Consider the following 14,091-nt stretch of genomic DNA (forward strand, 5'->3'; position numbering starts at 1 on the left):
CTTGTTTTGTTTGATGCCTTTCATATGCACACCAGTCAATCCAGAGCTATATCCCAATAGTACCCCTCCTCAGGTTCTCACAGGGAGCCACCATCCACCTGCCCTAATCACACCAACACCACACACCAGACCGTTAGGGACAGTGCCTATGCCTGCAGGTCAAAATAGCCAGTCCTAATACTGCTTATGGTTTCCATAGGCACCACAATAAAGGCACGCCCCACCTTTTCCTTCACTCATTCTGCCTCCTGCCCAATCCTGGGGCCTCCCTGTGCGCCCCCTGGTGGCATAGCATGCTTCCTCCTCTTGGGATCTGAGCATAACAATCTGTCTTTTCCAAGTGGCAACTCTAGTCTATAAGCCTCTTTATAACTTGAAAAACAATAACACCTACAACTTCAAACAGCTGGGCCACGCATCCTGTCCTCATCCAGCAGGCCAGCCTGGCCTTGCTCACATGCTGCAAGGTTCCAAGAACAGCAAGAGGACAAGGCCCACCGTACAAGTGCTTTGCAAGGCTCTTCGTTTCTATCACCTTTGCTTGCTATTGTCTCATTGACCAAAGCAAGGGGCCTGGCCATACCCAGAGCCCTGTGGGAAGAATGGCTGCAGGGAGCCAGGGCAGATCGGGGTCATAGCCGTAATCAGTCTACCAAACAGGTGTTTCAGGAGGTTTCAGATCAACTTCTCTTTGTCTTTGACAGTCATCTGTAGACTTTGGCCACTGAAATAAACAAATAATATCTGTAAAGATGTTACCAGCTGTCATGATGCTAAGAACTATGATTCAAAAGCCTGATCTTCTAAGCTGACTAAATTCTCTTTTACTTGGGGAAGTGACTGCTGGTGACCTGAGGACTTGGACAATATGAAGCATCTTGGGATGGTGATTAGAGTCATTTTTTTTGTCAAACCACAGAGGGGATTGTTACCTAATAATAATTACCACAGAAAAGTTGAGTGTTGTGCCCCTAACACTCTCTTTGCCATGAACATGGTCACAAATCTTTTGACTGAGATTCACAGAATCTTTTTCTTGTAACAGGCTGATTCTTTTCAGGTTTCCTTTCAAACCCAAACTATTGGGCATTGAGCCTTCTTCAGCAACTTTTTTTTTCTTTTTTTATTTATTAAGGTATTATATATGTACATATCTTTCCATTGTCCCCCCTCCCAACCATACCTCCCTCCCCAGAGTTTTGCATCCATTGGTTATGCATGATCTCACTCATTTATGATGAGTGTCACTCATAACTGATGAACAAAAAGATACAGAGACAGTAAAGCAACAAACAAACTGCCAAATTACAGTGGGGAGGGTAGGGAGATATGGGGGAGATAAGAGAGCAACTTTCAAAGTAACATTCTGAACTTCCTTTTCAAATTCTTCCTTCCCTTGACAATTATTCACCCATATTGTCACCCCACACCAATGTTGTGGGGTGTTGTATAGCGCTATGGGGAGCTTATGTTGTATAGCGCTATGGGGAGCCAAGTAGCCAAGGAAGAAAAAGAGAAAATAAATTGGAACAAATGTCAAGTTGTATCAATATTTCCTCTGAGCAACAGTTACTTCCATGAAGCAGGAAAAAAACCTTTCAGTCCACTTATTCCAAATTCCAGAAACAGTCATAAACAGGAAAAAATACATCCTTCCTCACAAAGTCTAATTGCTTGCCTTTGAACCCTAGATTTTTATTTTATTGTACCAGTGACATATTTTCCAGGATAATTTGGTGTGGGAATCCGATAGGCCTTAGTTTGAATCTCAGCTTAACATACTGGCTGAGGAAAATGCAGCAATTTAAATTGTCAAAGTGTTCATTTTGACTTCTAGAACATGTATAGAATAGGCCTGATATGAACACAACCCTTTTAGAAAGTTCAGAGCTGCCTTGCCTCACTCTCTGCCCTCTATTCTACTTTAGGAAGGTCCTGAGGGGAGGATAAAATGAGTTTTTTATGAGGACATAGTGTTGCTACACTCGATAGTTTTTGTGGGATGATGAAGCGATTATAATAGTACTGGATGGGTGCAAATTGTTTCTCTTTTAGATTGTGGTCTCTTAGATCTCTCTTCCTGTCACTCTTCTTTCTTCCATGTCAGGATACCGTTGTAATAGGTCTGGGAAAGTGGAGATCTTCTGTTTGGAGAAGTCAAATAGGAGTGAGGGTGGGGTCAGGGGACATGCTTCTGTCAATTCCGAGGAAGAGAACAAACAGTATAGGGACCTAGGACCAAACTTCATTGAAGAAAGTCAATTTGTCTCTTTGTAGCATCTTATAGGTAAATGTCTATTGTGGTTGCTCATTTGTGTGAATTCAGTATTCTGGACATATCTCTTTCTATAGGAAAGTCATGATGTTTATTAATCATTGCACAGGATTAATTTGAGTTTAAATGAGATGATGTCAATATAATCCCTCATTCAGTACCTAGTAAATAGATATACCTACTCAATGTTACTTGTTAATTTCTTAAAATGTAGGCGTTTGGGGTTTGTAATAATAACTAACTTCTTTTAAAGTGTGAGTCAGCATGTGAGCTTTGGATTTATGGTTATTATCTACCATATTGCTATTCAGTGTTTCATTCACAAGATTGTATTATTGGATAATTTTGTAGCAAATATTTAGCTAAATGAATTGAAATGACCAGTCAAAAAAGTAAACTGACTTTCTTTGTTAAATTCTTTGGCCAAGATTTTGATACAGTATCTTTAAAACACAAATTAGGTCATTTAAAAAAAGCATGTTGTATTTTAAATTTCAGAGAACATTTATGACTTATCTTAGAAAAAATATAAAGTGATAAAAATTAGCATTTTTCTTTGGTCTATTGAATGCATTACATTTTCAAAGACCTGAAGAAATTCAAAGATAACTAATGTTATTTCAGAGAAGAAAGGAAAAGAGAGTTTTGTGTTAACAGCTCAACATCAATTTTTTGTAAAAGTCTCTTTCACTTTCTAGTGGTATAGATCACATTGTTGGCCTATGTTAAGCTTTCACAAATCATCCTTTTTATCTAATTTTTATAATTTATACAGAATTATATAATTTTATATTTAAAGTAATAATATTAGGATTATTAACTTTAAATTATGTTTAATAATACTTCTTTTCAAGATTTTGCTTCTGGTTTTATTTTCTGGGAGAAGGGCAGAGGGATGTCATTGTGCATGACCTTGATTTACATGCCTAATAGCCACCTGAACAGTGACTCATTTATTGCTGGGTTAGAATATGGGTGTTTCATGTTAAGAAAACCCAATTTGTTATTTAATATAAAACATACACCCTGGGGTAAGAGAGAGGGATATGTAATTACTCAGTTAATACCCAATTCATACCTTTGAAATGCTCCCTAAGGTATATCAGGAAGATTTGGTAAACAGACACACACACACACACACACACACACATACATTTTTTTTATAGGCAGCACAGTAGAGTCATGGGTGTTTCATAAAGTGGAAATACCATGTGTAGCAATAAATCAAATGCCTGTATATAGCACAAGTTCAAAAGGGCACTGCTATTGTATCAGGGCTTTCAGGTTCTTTTATAAACAAATATCCTGACCTCTTTATTTTCTTTTGCAGATGACCTCTCTCAGCAGGAGGACAGTGATCCCCCAAAGGAATATGATCCTGGGCAATTTGCAGGCCTTCTCCATGGATCCTCTCCAGCTTGTGAGTCCCCTGAAAACCCATTTCATCTCTACAGGAAAAGAGATGAACATGAAGAAGGACAAGATGAAATCATTTTGGCCAAAAATCCTCTGTCTTTCAAGCAGTCTCCAATAGAAAATAACTCAGAACCTTTGGTAAAGAAAATTAAACCCAAGGTGGTCAGTAGAACCATTTTTCACAAAAAACCCAACCAGGTCGAAAACCATACCATTGTTGGTACAAGAACAACTAGGAGTGGATCCCGGAATGGGGACCAATGGATTGTGAACACGGGGGGATTTGTGGAGAGAGCCTGCACCCTGGGGAGAATCAGGTCATTACCAAAAGCCCTGATTGACATGCATTTATCCAAAAATGTGTCTAAGTCGGATTCTGATCTCATTGCCTACCCTTCAACTGAGAAACCATCGAGAGTTAACTGGAGTGAATCTTCCACTACTGAACCCAGCTCGAAAGGGAATTCTGAAAGAACGCCATCCTTCACCTCAGAATGGGAAGAAGTAAGCCTTGCTCTTCTTTACATGAATGCTTTGGAATCGAGGAAGGTTTTGGGGGGAGGATTTTCAGCTTTAAGTCTTTCAGGGGCAAATAGAAAAGAGAATTAACAACACATACAGCTAGGAGTGGAAGGGAAAATTCTAGGGGCAGCACATGATAATTTAAAAACAAATAGAGTTCCACATATGTGGGGAAATCTATTGTTTCCATAGAAATTGATATCAAGCAGAAGTAATAACTAGCTATGAGGTGCAAGAGAATGTTCACATATGTCTTCCCAAGCACTGCAGCTGACAAATTGAGAAAAAATCTTGTTTTTTGCCGCCCTATATCATTTTGTTTACTTACTAAACTTTTTGTTAGCTTGTCTCTCTTCTTTAAAGAATCTTAGCTATTCAAAGGATCTCCATTATAGTCTTAAAATTACTTAATATTTCCTTTTTACAACTATCAGAGTGACTTTAAAGAAAAAAAAGTTGAGGTCACGTATCAGCAATTTAAGCTCTCCCTAAAGAAAATATATTTAATTTCATAGAATTACTCAGAATGCAAGGACCCTTGTAGGATTATGAAATATCAAACTTTGTCCCTAAAGAGGACTACATCATGAAATAATAACATTTCTTGCTTTTTCTTCAATGTCTTCAAAGATTGGACCACACTGTCCTTTGACATTTTATTCAAACATGTCACATTTTATCTCTCAAAAGACTGTGCCAGTTGGATTGGGCTTTGAAACACTGTAGGTCACTGTAATATTCTGAGAAATAGAAATTGAAATGGTTCAGATATTGACATTCTAAATTGAGCTGTTTGGGAAAAATCACTCAATATCCCTGCATCTCTTTCAGGGTGAACAAAATGAGACATTGAAGTAATGCTTCTTGTCCCTTCTGGAACCTGCTGCCTTACCAGGGATTCTAGGATGACAAGGAGGGAGAGTTAGCCATTAAAGGGCTAAAGCTTTTATAAAAGTCAGCCATTAAAGGGCTAAATCTTTTATAAAGTCACTTCTTTCTATATATTTCATACTACTGTATCCCCCAAAATAAGACAGCGTCTTATATTAATTTTTTCTCCCAAAGTTGCTCTAGGTCTTATTTTCAGGGGATGTCTTATCTTTCCATGCACTAGGTCTTATTTTCGGAGGATGTCTTATTTTTGGGGAAACACAGTAGATAGTTTGTTTGAATCTACCCATTACTTATATTTATTAACTCTGTGAGTAACATCTGAAATTTTTTTTGGAATGAGGCGGGATTAATTAACATTTAACTTGCCTCTTAGAATTAAGTTGTTTCCATGCCTTGATTCTTGTGATTACATGCCACAAGTAGCTTGTGGCCGGTCAGACCATTTAGTGAGACCTTGGTTCTGATGGCCATGCCTACAAACTGAAACCCACCCATCTGCAGTCAGAGGAGACACGTGCCCCAGAGGTTAGAGATCCTCACGTGACTTATTCTCAGCCCTTGCCCTTATGACTCTAAAGAACACACAATTCCTAAAGTACTGACCCAAGTAGTTCCAAAGTTCATTTTAGGAGATACAAAGAAAAGTCAAATTGATTTAGGAAGCTTAGGAAAAGGAAACATAATTTATATTTTTAAAAGCAATTCAAAAGATGTCTGTTTCCCTTTAAACCTTTGTAGTCTCTTAATTGTGGTATAGAAGTGGTAATAACATCAAGAATACATGGTAGAGCAAAAGCGGGTCTGTAGTTGTGCATATGGAAAGTGATACAAAAATTAATAAATAATAATACAAGAATAAACTCTGTGTTTCACGTACTCACCACCGTAAACCTACTTTTGCCCCATCCTGTATATGCTTGTGGCATTTGAACATTATTTTAAAATGCAATGCTACGGGTGAATATAATTATTCACTTATACACTTTTTGTTTCTTGCAGATTGACAAAATAATGAGTTCCCTAGATGTTGGAATTAACAGTGAACTTGAAGAAATGAATGGTGAGGCCACAAGTAAGGAAATATCTCCTATATGTTATAAGTGAATAAATGTGCACAGGACCTAGCTAGAAAATGGTAGGCGTCTTTAGATAATTTTGGTTTATCATGACAACAGCAGCTATAAGTTATTTTCTTTTATTAATATCAAACAACCATGACCTCTAAACAGTATCCATTATAAGTATATTGATTTAGCACACTGAGATATTTTTTCCCCCATGTGCTGTTCTACTATGCCAGTTAACAGTAATGGAGTTTCAACTTTAGGTAGAGCTAATTATGAAGCACTTCAAGATGTTGTAGAATCTGATTGACTTCCTAACTACTGTTGCTCATTCATTGAAATGTCCCGTTTTTTTCTGGCCAAAATGGTTAACAACATCTAAGTTGTCAACTCCAGTATGGCAAGAACTGTGTGTTACTCATCTTCATGTATTACAGAATATTTACCAGGGTGTCTCACAAATAGTCAGTTTTGTGATCTATATTTAATCTATTACCTGTATGAAATAATTTCCTTCCCTACAATTAAGGCTCAGAGTAAAAGGCCATTTGAAACTTTCTTTGAAGATTTTTTGCTTAATACTGATGGATGGTGTCAATTACCAGATAGCTACACCTAAAAATGGCTGTAATAGGCCTTCTAAAGAAATACTATTCTGGAAAGAGTCAAAGGATCTGGCTCCAGCTCTGCCCTGCCACTAAGTAGAGGTGTAACTGCAGATTAAATAGATCTATAGAATTTGGAGTTAAGACAGGTGATTTCTAAGCTCCCGGAACAACTGTGTTAAGTTAGTGGTAACAGTTGATAATGCAATCAAGATTTATGTAAGAGAAGCCTGAAAATATATCATTGGGTAAACAATTACGGGATTTTTTGGCCCTTTAACTAGTTATAAGGGCTCTTTAAACAGCATTCCAAGTGACTCTTAAGCATAGGTAAGTTGTAAAATGGTTCTCTTGTGAGGCACTGGGCCTGGGGATAAGCAGTGACATTGAAATCAGGTTGCCCTCACTGGACACCCTTGTGGGAGTATCTCACTTATGTCTCAGGTGTGGGATAAGTAAGAACTTAAATTATTCTAATATGATTGGTCTCCATGTTAATTAAGTGATAATTTTTTAAAATATATTTCTTTATTGATTTCAGAGAAGAAGGGAGAAGGAGAGAGAGATAGAAACATCAATGATGAGAGAGAATCATTGATAGGCTGCCTCCTGCACATCCTCTACTGTGGATTAAGCCTGCAACCCAGGCATGTGCCCTTGCCTGGAATTGAACCTGGGACCCTTCATTCTGCAGGCTGATGCTCTATCCACTGAGCCAAGTTGGCTAGGGCATTAAGTGATAATTTTTAAAAAGCTTAAACAATATTTTTATGAAATGCATACTCATTTTAGATTTTGAAAACTGAAACATTATGGAAAAGCACCAAAATTGTGTCTATATATTTAGTGACACAAGTGTATTAGCTCAGCGACAGCATGTGTGGCCAGGTCTCCCATCCAGAAATGCTGAACTTAAAGACTTTTCTAAGTGTCCATAGAACTGGTCTAGGAATGAATGTTACCACATAGTTCTTTCGGAAGTGCTTATAGAATAATTTCAAGTAAACTGTAGGAATACAGAGTCTTGGTCAACATAAAGATAAGGCTTTATTTTCTTATACATAGTGAATTCCCTGACACTGAGAATTCCATTCAGAGCCCTGGTGGAAGACTTAGGTGTCATTGAACATTCATGTTCTAAAACTCTTCAATCACGTAGTACCATAAAATTGTAAAAGGATGTTACAAACATGATTATAATGAAAATAAGGGTAAATGTTAAAAATGCCACTCAGACAAAGCTGCCTGTGTAGGGCATTTTAACCATAAACAAATGCATTTTCCCTTAGTTCTCCTCCTCCCACCTCTTATGCTCCATCCTACCTGCTGCCTTTCTTTACTATTTACTACAGTGGGAATGAAAATGAAAGTAAACACTTAGTCCCAAAGACTGAGCACTGTATGCACCTTAATTGTCACTTATTAATTATACACTAATTATGTGATTGACCATAACAATTGGTATTCCAACTGGCCATGAGGCCATTTGTGGATTATAGCCTTACTGGGCTGCAGGCTTTTGCCTTTGGAGGCTGGATAGCACTAGAGAGGTGATAACCCCATGAAGGTGACCTTCCACAGGTATTGTATCAGGCATGAGTACGGTGAGAGAATCACATGGTGAAATTAAAAAGTCAGACTGACATGAATTCAAATCTCAGTGCTGCTGTTTACTAACTCATGATTGTAGACAACTCCCTCAGTTTTCCCAATGACAGAAATACGGATATTGATATTGAATAATGCAAGAGAGGTGCAATGGAATATTTGTAGAGTCTTACACCTGTAGATATGTGTTCTATTTCATCTTCCCCCTTGCCCTACCAGGAGGGAGACATTGAGTTTGATACTGTGGACAAATCAAGATAAACACATATCAGCCCTTTCTTGAAGAGCTAATGATGGCAGCTAGTCTCATGGTCTTCATGTTAAATTTGCTGTATTTCCTGAAATTGTAGTGTGTCGATTGCAATACACAGTCAAGTGGTACCAAAGAAGAGTCCTTACTAAAAGAGAGCATAAAATTAAAGAGGACCCTCGAAAGGAAAAGAGAAAACTTTAGAATGTAGTGATTTAAATGGTCTAAAGTATTTTTTTCTGAAGTCTAAGTACCCTCTTTTTGCCTGACAATGGGGATGAGATGTGCGATGAAATTAACAACAGGTACATTTGGAATGAGCAAGAGGAAATACCACTGTTGTCCGTATCTAGAATTTTGTGTTGGAAGGCCTCTGAGCCAAGCACTGTGTCTGGCTTTGACAGAGCTGCATAATTTTATGAGCTTGTATGGTGTTTGTTGCTACAGACCTCAGAAGATAATAGAATAAAATCTTTTTTTTTAATATATTTTATTGATTTTCCACAGAGAGAAAGGGAGAAGGATAGAGATATAGAAACATCCATGAGAGAGAAACATCGACCAGCTGCCTCCTAAACACCCCCTACGGGAGATATGCCCGCAACCAACCATACATGCCCTTGACAGGAATCAAACCTGGGACCTTTCAGCCCATAGACTGACGCTCTATCCACTGATCCAAACCGTTTTTGGCTAGAATAAAATCTTAAGCAGTGGAAATAAATGAAGAATCAAGGATCACCATTTAATTGTCCATGCCTTTACCCATTTTGTTTCAGTGTTTTGTTTGCCTGTCCCTCAACCTGCACATTTGCAAGTTCAGGCATTTTGTAAACAGAATACTCCTTGGACCAGGAAGGGATTTGGAACACCTTCATTTTCACTCTTATTGACCAGTCTCATATAACTAATTCCACTCATAAGAACCACTTTCTTCTTTAAAAACAAATTCCTCAGTAATTAATAGTTTGAAACTTATCCAGCAACCTCAACTGTCCAGTACTAAGATAGACATAAAAGTAAATAAAATTTACTGAATTTATTTTTGGCCAGCCCCTTAGGGTTCTAACTCAGAGAAATACTAAGTCAAAATTTCCACAAATGTAATTTCTGGTGTCCCACTTGAAATCAGATTTAAGTGCCCAACCAACTAGCATTAGCAGCAGGATTCAATTATATTGAATATCTCATATGATGTAGGACATCCTATTTTGAGATGATGCTGTGACAAGTTAGTACATTCTGCAGAATAGTGAAATCCCATGTATAGGATTTTTTCCCAGAGAACAAGTCTTTTAAGTTATATGGACTTGGATTGAGACCCTAGCTTTGCTTTGTGATCTTTGATATCAACTTCATCACCTATAAATTCAGATTTTTTTTACAATTATATCATCCGAATGCTGCAAGATGAAATCACACAGTTGTACTACTGTAGCCTAAAATGCACCAGGTGATTAATAAATATAAATTCTCTTGCTTCTGATCCCAGTATGCTTGGCTATCTTTCCAATTAGAGTGTATACCACAAAGAAAGATACTTGGGAAATTTTGCTTATCTTTTTATCAGTGAGGATTGTAGTTAAGAGAGAACTACTTATATTCTAAGTTGCTTTCATGTGGAGTCTTTTCTGAATTTTTATTTCTTTTTTTTAAAATATATTTTTATTAATTTCAGAAAGAAAGGGAGAGGGAGAGAGACACAGAAACATCAATGATGAGAGAGAATCATTGATTGGCTGACTCCTGCACTGGGGATCAAGCCCACAACCCAGGCATGTGCCCTAACCAGGAATGGAACTGTGACCTCCTGGTTCATAGGTCGACATTCAACCACTGAGCCATGCCAGCCGGGTTGAAGTTTGATTTTTTAACCATTGTCCTTGTATCACAAGGAAGCACTTTCAAGGTAGAAAATCTATTAAAAGTACTACTTCAAATTGTCACACTTTCTAAGAGTCAGTTTGATGGTCTTCTTGATGAGTTTGAAGATCACTTAAGTAAAGAGGAGGCTATAATTGGCTCCAGAGCAATCAAGTGCCCAGACTTTCCAGTACAATGGTGGCAGGTAATCTTAGATACACAGTCCTTGAATAATGATCTCCTGTTGTACTAAACACACTTCAGGTCTCTGGACTGTATTAGATTGAACTTAAGTACATTAATGTGAAAGTTAGTAGTTAGTTCACAGGTACTTTCTTTTAAGACTGGGATTTTTCTTCTTATACTTAAGGTTAAATTGTTTTCAAAGAGAAATATTCCCCCGTCTTATCTTTAAAAAAAAACCCTACTTTTTCCAATACATGAATTCCATCTAAATTTTAATTATCAATGAAAGCTATTAAAATGAATTTATAAAGGATTTTATCATGGGCTACACTGTCTATATTGGGTAAAACATAATTCTTAAGCTGGAAAATGCATAGCTCTAAAAACAGTAGCTAACGTTAATCCCACAACCCTACTTTCTAAGCATTTGCTCCTCTTCCTCTGAGAGTCTGAGGACCAGGTTAGAGTCCCTCATCCTCCACGAAGAGTTTCTAGGAACTGAGAAACTCTCTAAAGCATAGGCCATGTTCTGTCTTCTAATGGTCTAAGTCTCACCTTCTCCTTGGTCTGCAGGAATAGAGGGAGTTCTCATGGCTCTTTCTCCAAGCTCTGGAAACTGCTCCTTCCTCACATCTTGGCTGCCTCCAGGCCTCTGAGAGTTGACCCTGCAGCTCTAGGTCTGCTTCAGGAGGTATCTTGCCACCGGGACAGCTGATAGCTGTCCTCCCGCTGGGACTACTGATAGGAATATCATTTCTAAAACTCTAGGAGAATGCTTTTAAAGATGCATATACAGTTTTCCAGAGTTGCTCTATTAGAGAAATGACAGAGGAAAGAAGCTAAGATGTATTTTATTCTTACTGTGCGTCAGATGCTGTGCAGTTTACTCCTGTGACCATTTTTGCATTTAATTCTCAAAATAACTCAGTGGGATGTTATTATACCCACTGTATAGATGAAGAAAGGCTCACAAATTTAAGTAACTTGTCAAGCCAGCTGCTTCAAATGTAGTTTTTATTCTTCCTGAAGTCCATACACCTTTTGATAAAAGATGCTGCTTACACAGGTAACAGAAGCCAGCTCTTTGCCTCTTCTCTTTAGTTCAAATCATACTTGGGAACTAAAGGGGGGCATCTAATGGTGTTTAGATGTAGAACCAATCACTTCCTTTTAGCAAAGCTACTGGCATGGAAGGCTTTAGCTCAGACCCCAAAGTACAGGCTACCTGGTCATATATTTAAATGAATCACAGCCCTGAATATCTTCTACCTCCCAAAGTGAAAGCATAAATCCTAAGAAAGACCCACGTTTCACTTATTTTTCAGAGGAAGAATGTTCCTTGCCTTCAGTAATATTCTTCTTCTTCTTTTTTTTTTTTCATGAACTGTTAAATTGCACATAAAAGCCTTTCTGTGAAATGCTTTGCAGCGGGCATAATTTATTTTGATTTTTCTTTTTACAGTACTATTTTTAATAGAACCAACTGGGGGAGGTGGATAGTAGAATATGTTAGCATGCAAGCATACTATTTTGTCTAAATCACACTATTTTGTTATCAAATTATATAATACTACACTGAGTGACTTAGTTATTTTTTAGATAGATTAAATCTAAGAAATCCCCTAATAATAGCATAGAGATATAGAAATGTGAACTATAGTAATCTTTAGGCTGGCATGAGTTAACTAATCTTTATTAAGAGATAATGTTTAATCAACCAAACAATTGTCTTCTTAGCACAAGAGACACTAAAATTTATTTAACACCATCATTCCAAGTACATCACCATTAAAAACTAATATAACCTAAGAAATATGGATTTTTTAAAATTAGAATATGGCTTAAAGTCTCTGATTTTGAAAGTACAAGTAATATTCATATGTGAAATTAGGTTTTATTTAAGTTTGAAGTAGTAGAGTGTCATTCTGTGGTCTACTATTAATAGTTACAACTTGGTATATTGTTTTCAGTTTAACAAAATATTTAACCTTCAAGATGAGGCTTTGAGAAATGAGCAAGTACAGTCTTTCCATAACATCTTTCATGTATGATCCACCAACCTCAACAACACCTGCTTCCATATTTCCCATGACGATATACTTACTACTTTCACAGATAAAATATTTTATCACTGGGAAACTCAAATTGTTAAGACACTTATTTTTTGAGGCAAAATACGTTACCTACATAGACAAAGTTTTGAATAAAAACTAACAATTACTAACAATGGGACCTTGGAGAATTTATTTCATCAACCTATACCTCACTTCTTCATACAAAAAGCATCTATAACAAATAATATTGTATCTACTTCTCCCCAATATCATTGGATAGATCTAGTGAATTACTATATGAAAAAGTATTTAGCTACATTCTTAGTACATAGTAGACCATATGAGTTGACATCTCCCTTCTTTGATTTATTTTTTCCTATCTATTTTTCTCCTTAAAAAAGTCCAAAGAAACAAAAAATGGATAGAAGCTCATAAAATGTTATAGCTATCAATGCTGATAATGAAGGTTTTCCCAGTGAATACTGTGAATGAATATGTTTACCTCTTTTTTATAAGATTTGAGTTAAAATAAGTGTGTTTCAATGGTTTTAGAAAAGGGATTTATTTCACTTGTATTACTTTTATATTCTTTTTCTTCTGCAAACACTATTTAAAAATAACTACACAACTTAAAAAATATCCATAACCCAATTCCTGATCAAAATGATACTTTCCTTTGTCCATGTTCTGGTCTGCTTGCATATTCTAGTGACTTTATAGTCATTGTCTATGTGCACATTTAATTTCTATGTATTAATAATAATCATATAAGTAGAATTTCATAATATTTATTTTCACATGCCACTTCAAAAACCGCTATTTTATTACATTCATTTTTTTATCCCATTGCTTTATCCCTCCTGTGAATAGCCATTGTTAGCCTGGTATAGATACTTCCACTCTTTTCTCTAATTTCATGTGATCACAGATAGGAGGTAGATGATGGATGGATGGATGGATGGATGGATAGATAGATAGACAGATGTTATGTTTTAAAAACATGAAATCACACTATATACATTTCTCTCCAATTTGTTCTTCCAATTTAACAATATGTCAAAGCTTCACCTGTTTTTATAATCAGTAAAATAAAAAACCTATGAAACAAAATTTCACTCGTGAAGTTCACCCTCCAAGAGGAAAAAAACACTGACCTGGTTGCTCCTCTGACCTCTGTACTAACTTGCTGTGTGACTTGGAAAATAACAGATCACAATGAGCCTAAGTTTCTTTATTTGAAAATAAAACAGTGATGCTATATTCTTCCCAACTCTATAATTCTATGATTCATGCTTTTATCTTTCATTTCATGGGTTACACTCTGGCAGGAGGTCCTTCTTTAAAGCTTTCCACT

The 14,091-nt window shown here is 36.7% G+C and overlaps 1 protein-coding gene across 12 annotated transcripts in view; it reads left to right on the top strand.

Moving 5' to 3' along the window:
* ANKS1B (ankyrin repeat and sterile alpha motif domain containing 1B) overlaps nt 1-14,091 on the top strand; it is a 757,254-nt gene that overhangs the window by 354,203 nt on the left and 388,960 nt on the right. For 10 of the 12 annotated variants that reach the window (XM_036456619.2, XM_036456625.2, XM_036456621.2 and 7 more), the window contains exons 13-14: nt 3,606-4,195; nt 6,107-6,179. In XM_036456619.2, the coding sequence (XP_036312512.1) occupies nt 3,606-4,195; nt 6,107-6,179 (663 nt within the window). The remainder of the gene's footprint in view (nt 1-3,605; nt 4,196-6,106; nt 6,180-14,091) is intronic. The other 2 variants (XM_036456623.2, XM_036456627.2) reach the window with 1 other exon arrangement.

Source organism: Pipistrellus kuhlii, unplaced genomic scaffold, assembly GCF_014108245.1.
Source record: "Pipistrellus kuhlii isolate mPipKuh1 unplaced genomic scaffold, mPipKuh1.p scaffold_m20_p_3, whole genome shotgun sequence".
NCBI lineage: Eukaryota > Metazoa > Chordata > Mammalia > Chiroptera > Vespertilionidae > Pipistrellus > Pipistrellus kuhlii.